We start from the raw sequence: 18,300 nt of genomic DNA, 5'->3' as shown, positions 1-18,300 counted from the left end.
ACATTCAAAATATTATCTTACTGTGCTTACAACACCAGAGATGGATATGGTAATCTTTATTTCTCAGATGGCAAAACTGAGGTTTGGAAAAGACATGACCTGCCCAGGGTCACTGAAAACAGATGCTCCAGGATTTAAACCCAAATTTACACCTCTCAGATATCCCTCCTGTTTTAATTATGGTATGATTTGCCCCTGGAGGGATGCTGTTTCCCTGCTGGAGGGCAAAAGGGGTATGGTCCCCCCCTGGGCGTCCTGTCCTTTGCTACTGACATATGTCCCAAACTCAGGAATTCAGAATTCTGAATTCTATCCCCATCTCACCCCCCTGCAGACACACACAAATGTGCACTCATGTCTGGTCTTCATTCTCTGTGTCTTAACGTATAGCCTCTCAATTTTCCTGCCCAGCAGAACAGGATCAGAGGTGGTAGGCTGGGGGCTGACAGATCAGGAAGGATGAGTCAACATAGCACTCTGGGAAGATGAGGTAGGGCTGCAGGGCCACAGGACCAGTCTGGGAGTCAAGAGAGGCTTCGATGAGCCCCCTTTGCTGAAGAACGGGAGGAACAGGAGAAGTCTAAAATAGAATCATCCTTTCATTTGTCGAGCTGACGTTTAGGGAGACCCCCCTTTCTGTACCAAGGTCGGGGGCTGAAATTACAATGGACGAGTAAGAGGTGCCTCATGAAGCTCTCTGCCCCTGGAACATCAGAGTCGAGACTCAGGGTTCATCTTAGTCAGTCAGGGAAACTGAGGTTCAGAAGGAGACCAAAGAGGTCTATATTATCATATAGCCAGTGGCAGAGCACAGTTCTCCTTATCCACCTTTCCGGCCCCTGTGGCCACCAGTCCACAGCTCAGAGGACAGAAACTCACAGGTATCCTGCATGAGCGCAGAGGCTTCTGGCTCCTCTGGCGCAGGGAGGGAGGAGTGGAGACATCCAGAGTGCAGGATGAGGGAGCTTGTAGGAGACGGGGCTGGAACTAGTGGCTTCTTTTGTGTCATCACTCAGGGTAGAGGAAGAAAAACCTGGTGATATTTGCTGCTCTCTTTCTCTATTGAGTGACATGACAACAGGGGACAAAGGCCTCAGAAATCCTCTCTTCCAGCCATCTCGCATTTACAGAAGAGCAAGCCACGCAGAGGGAGGTTCGTAGGGGTTTTGCAACCGGAGTACAAATCACCAATGCCAGAGCTTAGTGTCCCCTCCTGCTTGTCTGCTGGGATTTGAAGCATATCATGGCTGGATTTGCAGAATTTTGGGAAGGCTGTGAAGATATGTTCAACAGATGCCTCCAGGAAGCCTTCTCAGATCACAGCACCTCCCGCCAGGCTCCCCAAGGCCAGCCCTGCCCTCCAGGGAGGCCCTCAGCAGAACTCCAAATGTTGGTCCACAGGGACATTGTACTTGAGCTTGTGGGTTTCGAAGAGGTCACACAGTTCCTTGACGTAGCGCTGATGCAGCTTGTCCACCTCCTCCTTTGAGGGACACAGTGTCTTCTGCACCTCGATGGGCTTTCCCACTGCAAGACACAGATGTAGGTGTAGGCCCAGAGCAGGAGCCACTGGGTTTCAGGGGCCGTTCCCCATGGGCATCCCTGCAAGAAAGTGCTCTTACTGCCATCCCTTTCAGCCCTAGTTTGCCTGATGTTATGGGAACTTCAAGATGTTATGGGAATTCCAGGATTCTGATATAATAGCAATACCCACCAGCACTGCAATGTGCCATGCAAAATGCTAGGCATTTTCTATGTATTATCTCCTTTAATCCTCTTAACAATTCTATGGGGATAGAGGCTCTTTTTATTCCCAGGAGGAGAAGAGGCTCAGAGAGGTTGAGTGACTTGTTCAGGTCACACAGCCAGGAAGGATCAGTTTCAGTTTTTAAATCCTGGAGGTATACTTTTAATTTCCAGACCATATGGTTCTGGGAGCCCAAGATGCCACAACTGGAAGTGCCTGAAGTTCTAGGAAGAGGTGGGCCCACAGCCCCCCCCCCCCCCCCCCCCCCCCCCCGCAGCTTTTCTTCCCCACTCTCTCTCCATTTGGCCTGCAGTGCCCCCTTTGTTCTAGGGAGGAGTCAGGAAGGCACTAAATGACCTCCTTCCTCTGGTTCTGCCTGGCTGAGAAGGTAGCTCCACTGCCTTCTCCTTTTAGGAACAGTTCTGTTGGCAGCAGCAATATTAACACTCATGAAAATATTGCCACAATACACAGGGAAAGTCATGGCATGGGGGGAACTAACAAATAAATGGATGGATAAAGGTGAACAGACCTCTCTCTACAGGCTTTGTCAGAGGGATCTAGTTGGGATCCAAGAAGAAAGCAAATGAGGAGTCCTAAGAGCTGAAAAAGATGGTGCTGAGTCCATGCACTAAAGCTCATGTCCGTTATCTACAGGAAAGTTCCTCGGGCTCTAGTACAAGTGTAGTGATTGCTACTCTACACACAATTCTGATAGATTTAGAATGCCCTTTCCTTATATCCACTCTCTCCAATAAGCCTTATTAGACCCTGTGGATCAGAATTAAACCCTCCTCCTCTAGCATGATAAGAAGTCAAATAGGTCCTGATGCAATCCTTAACCTTGTAACTTGAAGGCAGTGTGACCTTTAGGAAGTTACTTAACTTCTCTGAGCCTCAGTCGGCCATCAGTGAAAAAGGGACAATAGTCCCTATTCTGAAGGTTGCTAGGATAGTTGGAGCTGCTGCATGTAAGGGATCCAAGGCAGTGCCTGGCACACAGCAGGTACTCCATAATCAGTAGTGACCACTGTTCTTTGCACCTCTGTTCCAGTTTCCATCTCAGAGTGCCTCAAATAGGGTTATCTGTTTGGGTGTCTGTTTCCCAGTCTAGAATGTGAGCAACATGAGGGCAAGGATGTGTCTGACCCATCTCCATGCCCCCTTTGCAGCACACAGCCCAGGCCTCTTTCCCCATAGCCTACCCCCACCCAGGCTGGCTGGGTCTCAGCTCACCCACGGTGGTGATGGGCTGGCGGTAGGGTATAAGGCCAAAGCTGTACTGGAAGACACCACGGCCATGGAAGAGCGGGAGGGAGATACCCATGATCTTCTGCAGCCGGTTCTGAATCCTACGCAACCAGGAGCCAGGAGAGTTCTCAACCTGGTCAAATAGCTCATTCTCCCCAAAGGAAAAGATCGGCACCAGAGCTGCCCTGGAGAGAGACAGGAGGGAATACGTGTGAAAAGTCCCAAAGAAGTCCCCAGCTAGCTTCCTGCAGGGACCCAGTGACCAGGAATTGGAGCAGAGGACAGAGCCCTGGGTTCAGAAGTAGGAGACCAGAGTTGTCTCCCAGCCCTGCCATAGCTTTGCTTTCTGACCTTGGGCAGGTCCTGGCCCCTCTCGGGGCCACAATCTCTCAGTTGTAACAGGACAGATAGACCAGAAATGCTTTAGGGAGTCCTCCCAGATATAAAATATCTGCGAACTTTGCAGAAAAAAACTCTCCGACCCCATTCTTCAAAGATGCTTCAAAGTAGACCAGCTCTGTGATATGCCCCAGACTCCATCCTCCCAGATCCCATAGATGTCAGATCTAGTGCCAGCTTTGGGCAAACATGTCCCTTCCCGCTGAGTCCCTTTGATCACCAAACCTCCCTTCTGAAATCTTTTCTGGGTGTTTGGGCGTGACATAGTACATTTCTTACCAAAACCTAATTTTCATTGTAAATAGACTGAGAATCTCCCTGCCAAAATACAGCCTGCATTGGTCTCTGCTATCTCCCCGCCAAAATCTAATCCTTGCCAATCTCCCTCTGAGCCGAGAGCTCTTTCCCCAGATACCCGTGCATCAGGGCAAGTCTGATGAAGCCCTTGCGGTTCCGGAGCAGAAGCGTGGAGTCTCCAGGCCTGGCGTTCAGCGCCTCCTGGGCACCCCCTACAATGATGGCCAGCAGATTGCCACCCTCCTTCCTGCTCAGGATGTGAGCAGCGCTCTCCTTGTCCGAAGTGACCAGGCCTGGGGAGAGAGGAAGGTGATGGGGTACGGGGGAACAGGGCAGGGATTGTGGGGTGGATGTGCCCCAAGAGAGAGCTCACCAAAAGGGACCACAGAGGCCTGGGCACCCTGGTCCCTCCAGCAGGAAGTCCCCTGAGGACTGGAACTGAGTCCTCTCCCTTTTTCCAGCACCCTCACTGAGCTTGGTGTCACAAGCACATGCAGCCGTGGAAAGCACGTCTTTGGGTCTAGCTACTTCTCCCATTGCACATGCACTTGCAGGAAGTAGACACGTTGGCAGCTCTCCCTCAGATGCCTCTCCCCGAGCCTCCAGCCTCATCCTCCAGGGCTAGCCCGTGGTGTAAAGACTCACCCCCAGACATGATGTAATCCCTGAAGAAAGGGACCCGGAACCACAAGGTCAGCATCATCAGATAGGAGCGGATGCCAGGGAAGAGCGAAGGGAAGCCCGTGCTCTCCGTGCACAGGTTGACAAAGGCTCCGGCGGCCAGGACCCCGTGGGGGTGGAAGCCAGCAAGGTAGTTCCGGGAGGGGTCCAGCTCAGCAGTCTTGACCAGCTGCAAGGACGGTAACCCAGTGAGCTGGGTCGCCAGGCCAACCCCGACTGTGCCACTCATCAGGGTGACCTTGGGCAAGTCGCTCCCCCTCTCTGAGCCTCAGGTTCTTGTGCATAGTCAGATATGGTGTGTGAATGCATCCAGCAGTACCGTCCCAGATTCACTGCTGGCTTGGGACTAATGGGTTCCCTCTCAGGCTTTTCATCTATAAAATGGGGACATTTTAGCCCTGTCCCCCCTACCTCCTAGGACTGTTGAGAAGCTTAGGTTTGTTGGTGCCCTGGAATTACCAAGACTACTATAGGACCAAATATAATTTGGCGGCATCAAAGGGACACACGGGGTGCCACCATGCTGGAAGAGCCCCGTTATAACAAAATTCAATATAAGAAAAATTGGCACTTAAGACCTGGGAGTGAGCATTCGCAAGATATAGCAGGAGAGGTTGAAAGAGCACGCCGTCCAGAAGGCTGGCTCCAGTCCTATTTACCCTTCTGTTCAAAGCAAGTGTGTCCCTGTGGCTCCCTGCTCCCCCCACGCCAGACCTTCAATGAGCTTGAGCTTTCTCTTTCCCCAGCCATGGGCTCTGCTGGCAAGCAGCTTGCCAGGGTCTGGTCAGGCCTGCAGCTGGAGTGGGCAGCAAGGAGACCACTAGTCATTACTGATTGCCTGGGAGAGGAGAGCTGCTGTCCTCAGCAGCTAACAGGAGAAGTGGGATGAGGGTACAAGGGCAGAGACGGAGCTAACAAATGCTGCTTTCAGCCTGCCCATTCCTGGACAAGCTGCTCCGTGGTCCAGTCTGCAAAGATGACCACTGTGTGTGTGTGGAGCAGGGCATTCCCTTCCCCACCTGCCAGGAACTGCATGCCCACCCTTTACACTGCCTTGCACCCTGGAAGCCACAGCCATCAGAATTAGGACCCTGATATGTGATGCCCCAAGGCCCTAGCAGGAGGCCTCCTGATAGAACTGCCAGGTCCCCATGGCCTGCATTCCTGGACATGGGGCAGCCCTTTCCACTCTGGCTCCAGCTTTGCCATGGTGAAAGTTCATCCTGTCATCAAGCTAACACGTGCTGCGGGTGGCTCCCTAAGAATTCTTGCTGCTGCCTCTGGGGCCTCAGGGGCCTGGCTGCCTGCCCTCAGAGTAGCCTGCAGTGACCTGAGGTGCAGTTCAGAGATCTAAGCTTGTCTACCTCACCCAGAGGTGTCTACCCACCCCACCCCCCAGAGGCCCCAGATTCTCCAGGACCTCACCCGGACTTGGTTTCTGCAACCCACCCTCCTGCCCAATATGGCCCCCAGTCACCCACTGACCCTTTCCAGAGAAGCTGTGAGGACCACAGTTGGAGGGGACCATTGCCTCCTCTACAAGGACAAACCTCTTCTACTCACGCAGTGGGGACTTAGTGGATGTGAAGATAAAGCCGGAGCAGAGAAATCTCTGGTTATTCTCAGAGGGAAAGGTGCTTGCTCAGGAGCCCAAGTGGTGGTGTTTCCCTACCAACATACCTGGCTCCCTGCCCTGGAGCACCGACGCACGAATTCTTTCTCGGTCAGCGGGAAGGCAATTTTGTACCAGCTCCATAAAGGCGATTTGGCAATAACTATTACAACCAAAAAGTGTTGTTGTAATAACAAGAGACCTTTTGCCCCAGCAACTCCGCTGCTGAGGAATGTCTTGTGCTTGTGCAAAATGGCACGTGAACAAGATGATGAACAGGAGCATCATTTTCTAGTACTACCAACTCGGCATCCCCTCCAATGTCCATCCACAGGACCCGCTGAGACATATTCCCAAAACATTCGCACAACGGGGTGCGGTGCAGCCCTAGGGAACTCTGGCGAAGATCTCCCTGGCCTGGCAGGGGAAGATGGCCACAATCGCCCGTCAGGACAAAGCAAGGGGCAAGACGATACAGGCAGAATGTGCTGGGAAAGGGGACATGCGGGCAGCCCTGGTGGCCCAGTGGTTTGGCGCCGCCTTCGGCCCAGGGTGTGATCCTCGAGGCCCGGGTTCGAGTCCCACATCGGGCTTCCTGCATGGGGCCTGCTTCTCCCTCTGCCTGTGTCTCTGCCTCTCTCTCTCTCTCTCTCTCTGTGTGTGTGTGTGTCTCTCATGAATAAATAAATAAAATCTTTAAAAAAAAAAAAAACAAAGAAAGGGGACATGCACTTGTTTGTATTGGACATATCATACACTGGTCATCATAGTTGCTTCTGGGGAGGGAACTGAGGAGATCAGAATCCAAGTGGGATGGGGGCTTTTCACCCACATACTTACTTGCTTGTCCCTTTGGAATTTTGAACAAGAGTATATGACCTATTTTGAATTAACAATGAATGTATAAATGAGTAAAATAAATGAATAAATGAATGAATGAATGATCATCCTTACTAAAGAACAAAGAAGCCTTTGTATAGAGAGAAATATCATGCTGAATGTGAGGACCTATGTCTGGGAATGTGCCAGTATTTGAACAGGCTTTTACATGTGTGTGTCCAAGTGTGCACACTGATGGGGCCGTCACTGTCCCGCTGAGGCCTAGTCTGCACGTCCCTAGACATGGTCTCTGCTGCTGTCCTTCTGTGCCAACCTCTTCTATCTGTCCCCTGTGCCCAAGGGACATCATTGCCTCCCTGTGAGGGCCTTGAAATTAGAGACCACCTGTGTGCTTCGTCTCCTGACCCAAGCACAACAGGCACAGGAGTGGAACAGAGGAGTTGTTCTGGAAAGATTGTGGAATGAGAGAATGAACCCAGGAATGGATGAGGCTGATGCAGCCTGCCTTGAAAGAAAGGCCCCCTGCTCCACACCTTGTCCCGGCCTGTCACCTGGGTTCCAACACCAGGGCAAAGAATTCTGAGCTGGAAGTCAGGAGACCCAGGTTCTGCTGTCAGCATATCACATGACCTGTGCCAGGCCTCTACACTGCCCATACCTAAGTTTCCTCCCTGTCTTCCAGGACAATGGTCATGCCTCCCTGGCAGGGGTGCTACTAGGTTCTGATCTATGGACCTGCCTGTTCTGGGTATTTCATGTGAGTGGCACCACACAATAGGTGTGTGCCCTCGTGTATCTGGTTTCTATCACTTTAGCAGAATGTAGAATGTTTTCAACGTTCCTCTGCGTTGAAGCACGGATCTGTACTTTACTGTGATCGCTGTATGGATAGACCATATTTTTTATTTATCACTCAGTGGACATTGACATTATTTCCACCATTTGGCCATTATGAGTGATGTGGCTGGCCACCAACACATGCACATTAGTCTCAGTGTGAACATGTTTTCAGGTCTCCCAGGGGTGTGGCTACTTTGAGCCCCAAGACCCTCACCTAGAAGACCACAGCCCTGCAGGAGAGAGGCATCTCCGGGAGAGGGCATCTGGACCGAGGGTGGGAGGGAGGCCTGCATCTCTGCCTTGTTTTCCTGGGTCCATCTCTCAGTGAATGTCCTTGTGCCCTCCCACACCTTTGGTGGTGATGGCCATCGTCCGGATGGCTCCTTGATGGTTCACAAAGCACCCACACCACCAGCCTGTGCAACTGTGGCACTTAGGAGGTCGGCTGCGGCATGAGAGCCCCCATTTGACAATTGAGCAAACTGAGATGCAGAGGGGTAAGATGACTTGAGTTCAGTTCTGCTGCCTCCTGCCAAGGGCACCGGAGAGAGCCTTGGTTCCAGAACCAAGAGAGGTATCCTGAGACTCAGGACTACCTCAGGGGCCTATTCCTTTCTAATCAAACTTGGAATGTTTAGAGCTCTCAGGAGAAGGTTGTTCCCACATCAGCAACCTGCCTCTCACTGTACCAGGGTCCGGCCCTGGAGAACCTGTTCGTGACCTATTTATGTACCTCATTACTTGGCAGTTTAAAAATGCAAGGCAAATAAGGTCTGATTCAATAGTCTGGCTCTGGCCTTGGGCATCTGATTTGTGGCAGATTTCCCAGAGGATTCTGATATGCATCTAAGTTTGAGGAATCCCTTCCAGTTTTATGCCTTTGGCTGTGTGTGTGTGTGGATGTAGGTGCCTGTAGGGACTCAAGTCTTTCCCTGTGTCCTCCCATCATGGCCAGATGATGGAAGCAAAGGCTCGGATTTTCTCCTCCGCCCTGGTGGACTGGATAGGCCAGCAGGTCGGGCTTCGCACCCCCTCCCCCCTGCCTCTCAGCTGGTTCTCGGCCCTGCCCTCCCTCCTTTGTACTCAAGTGCTCACAGAACAGACACCCATTGACATCTGCAGCTGTAGTCCCTCCATTTTAGGATATATCTTTTCTTCACATCTTAACTTTATGCTATCAAGATGCATTTGGCGATTCTAATTAGAAGAACTTTTTTTCTTAGTGGTACATAAAATACTGGTATGTTTTACCATTAAGGATCTCTTAGAGGAATGCCTGGGTAGCTCAGTTGTTTAAGCAACTGACTCTTGATATCAGCTCAGGTTTTGATCTCAGGGTCATGAGTTCAAGCCCTGTGCTGGGCTCCAAGCTGGGCGTGGAGTCTACTAAAATAATAAAAAAAAAAGTCTATCTTTGAGGTGAAGAAATACAGGAAGTGGTGAGCAATGAGAGCTAGAGAGAGTGCCCCGTGTGGTACACACTGCCAGGCACCTCAGTGCACCGACTCGCTCCATCTTCTATTCAGGATGCAAGGGAAGTACTGGGGACAAAGTCTCCATTGTACAGATGTGGAAACTGAGACACAGGGTTAATTAACTTGTTCTAGGTCACATAGCTAGTAAAGTGGCAGAGGCAAGACTTTAACACAGGCAGCCGGGCTCCATGTGTGTAAGCTGCAGTCTTGTAGGAGTCCCCAGGTAAAGAATGGGGGGGGGGGTTTAACAGGGCAAAGGGGTGTGCTTCAAGCAAGGGTACCAGCCTAAGTGACACAGCTCACGCCCAAAGAACTTGGATGGCAAAGGGGGCAAGTGAGGCCTGAGCAGGGGTCCTAGGGTTTATGGACCTACAGGCTGGGCAAAAACTAGATTTGATTTTAGGTGTCATGGGAGTCACTGGTGCATTTTAACATTTTATGAGTATCTGGCTTCTGTGTGCAGGACAGACTCTAGGGAAACATTGGTGGAAGCAGAGCCCAGATAAAGAGATGACCCCATGGGATTTAGGTAATGAGGGAGGGAGGAGAGAAGGATGAGACCCGGAGGAGTTTTGGAGACTGACACCAGGCCTCAGAACAGTTCCCAACTGGGGAGGCCTGGGTGGCTCAGCAGTTGAGCATCTGCCTTCAGCTCAGAGCGTGATCCCGGGTCCAGGATCAAGTCCCACATGGGGCTCCCTGTGAGGAGCCTGCTCCTCCCTCTGCCTGTGTCTCTGCCTCTCTGTGTCTCTCATGAATGAATAAATAAATAAATCTTAAAAAAAAAAAAGAACAGTTCCCAACCAGGGCCAGTCCCCCCTACTCCCCCACCTGGGGACATGTGGTAACATCTGCAAACCTTTTTGACTGCCACAACTGGTAGAGGGGAGTGCTACTGGCACTTAGTGGGTAGAGGCCAGGGATGAAGGCGCCCCCTACCCCAACACACAGCACTCATTCAGCCCCAAATGTCCATGTGTTGAAGTGCAGAAAGCCGTAGGGCTGAGGGGACAGCTGTGTCCAGGGCACCTGGGCAGGTGGTCAGGACAGGCACAGCTCTGCATGAAGGAAGACCTTCTCCGAGGCAGAGCTCTCTCATGATGAAAGGAGTCATCACAGGAGGAAGTGTGACTCTGTCCAAGTGTAAGCTGGAGACCTATCCTGGGTGGGTGGCTGGCTACCTCTCTACCTCTGACTTCAGTTAAGAGACCCCAGAGTGCTAGGAGGGAGGGTGTGAAGTCCCTGGTGATGTTGACAGGGCTGTGGAGGAACTGAGGGCTGTTCCAGGTGTGAGTGGGAGGTGTCCTGCGCTGCCCCGGGGCCTGGAACATTTCCTGACACCGGGTCACAGCCTGGCCACAGCACCCCATCCCTTCTCAGGCCTTGGCCTGTGTAGACACTGTTTGCTCCTGGAGGATGAAACCTGCACAGGGGAAACCCAGCTCTGGGGCTGGTCTTCAGTATGAGGTGAGATCAGTGCCTCCCATGTGAAATATTGCCTGATTCTTCATCATTAGCTCTTGAGGAAGACTGTAGTGTGAGTTTAGGAAGCTGCAAAGCCCGGAAGGTTTCCTAATTCTGCTTGAAATTCCATCCATAGATGCTAGTTCATAAAATCACACGAAGAACCGATAGAAACTCAGAAATCTACACATAGTTGGGCACCTGGGTGGCTAAGTTGTTGAGTGTCTGCCTTTGGCTCAGGTCATCATCCTGGGGTCCTGGGATCAAGTCCCACATCGGGTTTCTCGCAGTGAGCCTGCTTCTCTCCCTGCCTATGTCTCTGCTTCTCTCTGTGTGTCTCTCATGAATAAATAAATAAAATCTTAAAAAAAACACACACACAAAAATCTACACACTTCTGACAGGGGAGTGCAGAGGCTTGTGAATCTTCTGCCCCTCCCAAGATATCAGTGGGGCCTGGGCTGTAAAGATGTGTTGAAGAGCGAGAGGGTGTCCCCGGAGGAAGCCGAAGGGCATCTGCAGGCCGCACCCAGCCCCGGGCGGCGGGCTCCCAGCCTGGGGCAGGCCAAGTCAAAGCGCATGCCATCTCGCCCTCTGCTGGCCACTTGCTGGTACTGCCCACCCTCTGCGGAGGGTAATGCAACCGGCCGGCCGCAGTGAGCATCAATCCTAAAACACTGCGCACAGAATTGCAGCAAATCAGGGCAGCGTCCCACTAGTGTCAATAACGCTGAGGTTGAGAAACCCTTCTGGAGGGCTGCCTGGCCAGGGGAGGATCAGGAAGGGCAGTGGACAGGATAGGCACAGACCCTGCTTGACTTTGCTCACCCTGTGGGGCTCCTTGCAGAGGAAGCAAATATGGGCAGGAGACCTCCCTGCACCTGGACCCCCACCTGTCACCCCTCAGGAGCATGGAGCTCTCTGCCAGTCAACTTCCTGCCCTTCCCCCAGCCCCTCCTCTGATGCCCTACTGCCCTGCCCTGCCTGCCCCACCCTTGCCCCTTGCCCCGGAGGCCCTGCTCACTGTGGGGCTTGTGGCTTTGTACCCCCGCCGTTGCCCAGCTTTTGCTAGTCCTCACCTGGCTCCTGGACTCTCAGAACGGGGCACAGCAGGAGCCTTGAGTCCCCCGTTGAGTGCCGGGGAGTCAGTGAGCTGTTTAACCTCTGTAAGCCTGTGTCCTCACTCCCTCCCCCTTTACCTGCTGCGGACCTAATTCCAGAAAGGACAGGAGGAGGTGGAGTTCCAGAATGGGGTGGGAGGAGCTGGGCAGGTGTGAAGGTCAGGGCGACAACAGGGCTCTGGGCTGTCACAGTCCTCCCCTGACCACAGCCACGTGCACGCTTCTCCATGCTCCCCACTGACTCAGTGATAAGACTAGCTCCTAGTTCACTGCCAACCTACATGGTGCTTTCCTGCTGCCTCAGCAGGTCTGTCCAACTGGCTGATGTGTGTGGCGTCACCACCACTTCACATTCGAGGACATGAAGGCTAAGAGAGGCTGTGGAACTCTCCCAAGGCCACAGTGGTCTGTGAGCTAGTCTGTCCTGCTCCAGAGGCCACGCTTTATGCCTTTCTTCTCCCCTGTTTCCAGGGGATGGCCAGCTGCTGAGGGCTTTACACCTGTAAGACACATATGTGTGCCACACTATTTGCCCACGGAGCCTCTTCAAACCCTGATACTTCCCAACCCTGGGAAACCATGGCCAGAGAGAATCTGGACTCTTCCACAGGCCACAGAGTGGTGAAGCCCTGGCCCCCACTCCCAGCCCAGTATTCTGCTCCCCGTATCCTGGGCCAGCTTCGGAGTCGTCGGGCAGTCCCAGCACTCACCGTGACGGGGAAGTAGTCCCTCATGTACTTCCACATGAAGCAGCGCCTGAGGGCTTGGACGGGCCTGCCCCCCTGCCTCGGCGTGTCCCGGTCCAGGTACCACCAGGCGGCATACAGGACGCTGACCAACCAGAACCTTGTGAACAGGAGGCCTACGAAGACCACAGTGCAGATCTGGGCTGGGGAGGGAAGCAGGAGCTGTCAGGCCCGAGAGGAAGGGGGTGAGACTGTCCCCACCGGGTCCGCCCGTGTGCCGGGCACCAGGCCCGCTGTCCCGTCCAGCCCACGGCCCGCGGCCCGGGGGGGGGAGACACGGCTTCCCCACCTCGCCAAGCCTCCCTGGGAGCCCGGATTCGCAACCAGGCAGGCCCAGCTTCAAAACTCGTCCCTCAAAAAAAAAAAAACTCGTCCCTCCCACCGTCCTGGCTCCCTTGCTCGCTCCGGCCTTGCCGCTCTCGCTCCGTCTCTGCGGCAAAGCAGTCTGCCTGCACCAGGGCTCAGTACATGCCGGGTGGGTAACCTACTGGCATCTGTGTCCAGGTCCCAGCTTCGGGGAGCTCAGGCCCAGTGAGGAGCTGCCCCCCCCCCCGACCTACAGTTCTGAGTGCCCCGCCGTAGGCTGATCCCAGCTTCATCTCCGGGTCCCCTGCTCTGTGGGCCATCCCTAATCTGATGCTGATGGAAAGAGTATTCCCAGAGAACAGGGCTCCTTCCCCATCCTATTTCCTCACTCAGCACCACGCACTCATCTTAAACAGGTCAGCATCCAGTTGTATGTCCCTATTTGGAAGTAGGGTAGATTGGGCCTGTCATTCCTGGCAGGTTGCCTGGAGAAGGGGACGTCAGCCCAATCTGAAACAGTGGTGGAATTCATAAGCTGGATGATGTAGGCAGGGGCTCCTAGATGTTCACTTTGCACAGAGCACCTCTGATGTGCCAGGTGCTGGTGGCGAGGCCATGAACAACAGACACAAAGTCCTGCCATCGGAGAGCTGACTTTCCAGGCTCACACTGGGGGCACTTTGTTTCTTAAACTGTTATTGCTATAAAACATGCCTAACATAAGATTTATCACCTTAACCATTTTTAAGCATACAGTTCAGTGGCAATAAGCCCATTCACATTGCTGGGTAGCCGTCACTACCACCCGTCCGGGGGACCCCTCATCTTCCCAAACTGAACCTCTGTACCCTCTAAACACTGACTCCCCACAACCCCTCTCCCAGCCCCTGCTGGCTGGCCCTTTTCTGTCTCTACAAATTTGACTATTCTGGGAACCTCATATAAAAATCATGAAGTATTTGTCTTTATGTGACTGACTTATGCCACTTAGCCTCATGCCCATCATCCATGCTGTAGCTTGTAATCAGAATCCCCTTCCTTATCCCCTAGAATATTCCTACATAATATTCTAATGTACATATAGACCACATTTTGTGTATCCATTCATCTGCCACTTGGGCCCCTTCCACCTTTGGCCACTTGGGCCCCTTCCACCTTTGCACTTTATTTTAAAATGCCATTGAGGGCAGCCCGGGTGGCTCAGCGGTTCAGCGCTAACTTCAGCCTAGGGCATGATTCTGGAGACTCTGGACTCCCACGTCAGGGTCCCTGCATGGAGTCTGCTTCTCCCTCTGCCTATGTCTCTGCCTCTCTCTGTGTGTCTCTCATGAATAAATAAATAAAATCTTTAAAAAATAATAATAAAATAAAATAAAATGCCATTGAGGGATGCCTGGGTGGCTCAGTGGTTGAGCTCCTGCCTTCAGCCTAGGATGTGATCCTGGGGACCCAGGATCGAGTCCCACATTGGGCTCCCTGTGTGGAGCCTGCTTCTCCCTCTGCCTGTGTCTCTGCCTCTCTCTCTATGTCTATGAATAAATAAATAAAATCTTTTTAAAAATGACATTGAATTAATTACTAATAATGTAAAATGGGAGGTTTCATATACCAACCCTCACATCTGATATCTCTTGAACAACTAGAAGACATGGTAGGCCGGAGTCATGGCTCTAACAGGCAGCCCCTCCCTCCAGGCATTTCCTCTCATTCCCAGACTTGTGCTTTATCCTCACAGAGGCCTTCCAGTTCCTCAAGGGGTATAGGGGAGGACCATTAACCAGTTGGCGGGTTATTTACCTTTTGTTTGTCTTAAATATTTTTAATAAAAACTCTGAAAGAGAAAGTCATAGAAGAAGGGGAATGAAATGCCACCATTTGTGTGAAAAAGAACCCTGGGACGTATATACGTGGCTGCAGACTCACAGAGGAAGAAAGGACCCCACAGCTCCGGAAGAAGGAAACGAGATGTGGAAGACGAGGTTGGCAGGAAGCTTGAGTAAGCTTTGTTTATTCCCTTTTCCATATTAAAAATGTTTAATGTGGAAAAAAAATAGATAATCTCAGCCAGGCCTCTTTCCCCTTGGGCAAAATCCGAAGTCTGCATGGGTGGCTCCTACTCTAAGAACACCAGCTCCAGAGAATTAGACACAAATGGTTGATCATGGCTATCTGAAGGGTAGGATTTGGGGAAGTCTTTTGCTTTTAGGACACACATCATGTTTGAATGTTTTACAATGGCCATGTATTAGTTCTGCAGGCAGAAAAAGGGGTTAGGATAAAACACACAGACATTTGCCCTTGACCAGAAAGGTCTTCCCTATACCCAACAGCCCTCACCCTTAGCTTATCCATCAATTCCTTTTAGCAGGCAAAATTGATGACTATCAGGTCACTTAGGAAGGGAGAAACTTTATTTCACTTAATCCTCACAACTCCAGGAGGGAAAAAATTTTAAATCCCACTTTACAAAAGGTCCAGAGAGGGTATGCTAATTGGCTAAGGTCACACAACAAAGTGGTAGGAGGGGACCTAGGATTCAAATCTACATCTTGCTACATCTTGTTTCCATTTATTCACTCAACAAACATCCATGGACTCCCACTTTTGTAGGAGCAGGAGATGCAGTTGAGGGCTAGACAACTGTTTGAATGGACTTACCTTCTGGTGTGAGCTATAGAGGAGAGGACACGCAGTAAATAAGTTACCCACTTGGGAAGTATTTGTCTATTGGCCCTGAGTCCTTAGTGACGGGTCCTAGTTGACTTCTGCAGCCAATTCTCTGGCCTCTACCACTCTCTGAAATGTCTCCTCTGACTCCAGTGTGAACCAGCTGTTTGGTAAATGTGCGTAGCCTCCACTCCTCCACTGGAAGCCCTGACTCTCTGGCCAGCCTTTCAATCCTGCCCTGTGGACTCCATCTCCTAAACAGCTCCTGAATGGGGCCACTTCTCTCCACCCACTGCCAGCTTCCCTAGACCAGCATTGGTGACCTTTATCCTAAAAGGCCAGACTGTAAATATTTTAGACTTCGCAGCTCAAGAGGCAACTTGGATGATATTACATAGGTACCTAACCATTTAAAACGCAATCACTTGAGGCACCTGGGTGGCTCAGCAGGTTAAGCCTCTGCCTTTGGCTCAGGTTGTGATCCTTGAGTCCTGGAATCCTGTCCCCCATGGGACTCCCTGCTCAGTGGGGAGCCTGCTTCTGCCCCTCCCCCTGCTCATGCTTTCTCTCTCTCTTAAATGAATAAAATCTTTTAAAACATAAATAAAATAAAACACAATACTTAAAAAATCTAAAAATCCTTCTTAGCTCATAAACTATATACAAATATAAAAACAGTCAGGGGGCTGGGTTTGGCCCCTGTGCCCTGATGTAGATTGTGACTGCTCCCTGCCATCGGCCCATAACCCCACACTCCAAACACCGTAGATACCCCCACTGCAGTCACAGGGACCTTCAGCACACAGATTGGACCTTGTCACTCCCCTACCTAAAGCCCTTCTGAGGCTCCCCTTTGCCCCCAGGATAAGGGATACCATAACACCTCCTACTCCCGGCCCCTGTGGGCCCAGATCCCTTTGCCCAGTGCCTTCCCTCTAGTCTTCTAGACCCAGGGCTACTTGATCTCTCTGGGTTAGTCCTGACATCTCCCGGCTCCTATGCCTGGGACCTGCAGAGCTGGGGTGTGGAGGGGGTGGGGTGCTGAGGCCAACCCAGTCAAACTCACTCCTGCCTGCAATGCTACACAAAGCACACTGCACCTCACGAACCTTATCCCCTGTGATCCCTGGGATGCAGCCTACCTCTAGGCCCCAGGTGACCTTTGTCCAGGAGCTTGCAGACTGGTAGTATGCCCTGGGCTAGGCCTCCCTCCTGGGCTCTCTCCACCCACCCTCAGCCCCTTAACCCCACCTCCCCCCACCCCCTCTGCTCTCTCTCCTCTCTCTGCCCCTCCTGAGCTTTCTTCCTTTGGCTATAGAAGGAGCCCAGGACTGGAGACCTACTACCTTCTCTCCCCATCTGGGTAATGGGGATAACCAGAGATAGTTGAAATATTTAAGACCCTTTGGACAGAGACACAGATCGTTCATAAGGAATACAGGGTGCTGGAGGCCTGCTTTGCTGGGGGTCAATCGTTCACCTACAGAATTGCCAGGAGGTTCTGAGGGAGCACCTGGGGTCTGTGTGTGTGTATGTGTGTGTGTATGTGTGTGAAATGGCTGTTGACCAACCTGTACAGAGCATACCCGTGTTTTAAAGCCAGTGGCATCTGTCTACAGGCCAAACATCAGCCCCAGGGGAAGCCATGCCTCCCCAGTTTGTGAAGATCCCACAAACCCCCACTCTCTTTCCATGCTCAGCCCCAGGTCCTCCTCGAAAGTGTTCCCTTTACAGAGTGGGTTTGGGCAAGCGTAGTCTCCCTGGCCACGATCAATGTGCTTGCTGTGGGGGTGGGGTGAGTAGGGGGACCTAAGCATACTTCCCGTGGGACTCAAGCCCAAGGGTTGGGCCTGGTCTGCCCCAAGCAGCACAGGCACACTCGTTACTTCATCCCACAAGAGCTCTGCAAGGTCAGCAGTGGTATTCCCATCCCACAGCTGACGAACCACAGAGGTCAGGGCTGAGAGTCCGGTAGGGTCACACTGGCTGGGCAGTTGACCAGTCCCGACTTGCCTGGGACCCCACTCACACCCCAGTCCCCTGGCAGTCCATACCTTCTATTCCACTCCTATTTATTTCCCTGTTCCCTTCACTTTCCCCACTGCCAGTCTGTTTCCGCCTCTCTCGAAGGAAGGAGATGCATTCCCTCTGAGAAACCCCGAGCCTGGAACTTCCCCAATCCCCTAGATCTTGCCCCACAGCAGTACCAGGCATCGTGAGACAGGGTCTCTGTCCTTATACTAAAGTGGAACCCACACCCCAGGAAAGCTCAGTAACCTGTCCAAAGCCACAAGTGATGGCTTCTATCCCACCCGATCCCCATGCCCTTCCACACCCTCCAGGGGACTCTGGGCAAGGAAGAGACTGTCTGGGCAGGGGCTCTGAGTGCAGCAAAGCCCCCTTGAGGACGAATGTCTTTCCACTATCAATACACCATGTGCACCTAGGGTGGCAGGTGCCTGTGGTCTCCCATCCCCCAGTCCAGCTCGCCTTACCCAGGGCCAGGAAGGAGAAGACCCACTGCAGGACCATGAAGGTCTGCAGCCTGCGCTCCCATGGCACGAACAGTGGTGCAAACTTCACCATGCTGGCTCCTCTGACGGCTCCAGAGGCTTCTCTGAGCACTGCAGTGATCTGAGGCACCAACTGGTTTTTGTTGATATTGGAAATTGCATAAGCATTTGTAGGGGGGGTGGGCGGAGCGTGCCTCACCCAGCCCCACCCAGCCTCAAGGCCTCTGCCCCTACCAGGGCTGGGACCTGCTTCCAAGGAGAAACCTTTGAATCCACTTGCCCTGGGCCTAGCTGAAGGAAGGAGGAACAAAAGGAAGTGTATAAGCATTATCCAAGGCAGT

General features: G+C 52.3%; 1 protein-coding gene across 1 annotated transcript; it reads right to left on the bottom strand.

The window, feature by feature from the left end:
• Positions 1–41: 41 nt before the first annotated feature.
• Positions 42–18,094, bottom strand: MOGAT2 (monoacylglycerol O-acyltransferase 2). Its single transcript, XM_041730797.1, has 6 exons — positions 17,942–18,094; positions 12,438–12,616; positions 4,340–4,544; positions 3,813–3,987; positions 2,984–3,183; positions 42–1,527 (listed from the first exon to the last, which is right to left on the bottom strand). The coding sequence occupies exons 1-6, from the start codon at positions 18,030–18,032 to the stop codon at positions 1,373–1,375; spliced, it is 1,005 nt and encodes a 334-aa protein (XP_041586731.1). The 5' UTR covers positions 18,033–18,094; the 3' UTR covers positions 42–1,372.
• Between the last annotated feature and the right edge of the window lie 206 nt (positions 18,095–18,300).

This window comes from Vulpes lagopus, chromosome 15 (assembly GCF_018345385.1).
Source record: "Vulpes lagopus strain Blue_001 chromosome 15, ASM1834538v1, whole genome shotgun sequence".
NCBI lineage: Eukaryota > Metazoa > Chordata > Mammalia > Carnivora > Canidae > Vulpes > Vulpes lagopus.
The sequence above is the reverse complement of the archived record's forward strand: the minus strand, read 5'-3'. Positions and strand labels throughout refer to the sequence as shown.

Bases quoted from the DNA above. Each gene is read 5' to 3' on its own strand.
- MOGAT2 (XM_041730797.1), bottom strand. From the start codon at position 18,032: ATGGTGAAGTTTGCACCACTGTTCGTGCCATGGGAGCGCAGGCTGCAG. The intron at 4,545-12,437 runs GTGAGTGCTGGG...CCGTCCTTGCAG, and splicing joins GGGACTACTTCCCCGTCACG to CTGGTCAAGACTGCTGAGCT. The intron at 3,988-4,339 runs GTGAGTCTTTAC...CTCTCTCCCCAG, and splicing joins GGATTACATCATGTCTGGGG to GCCTGGTCACTTCGGACAAG.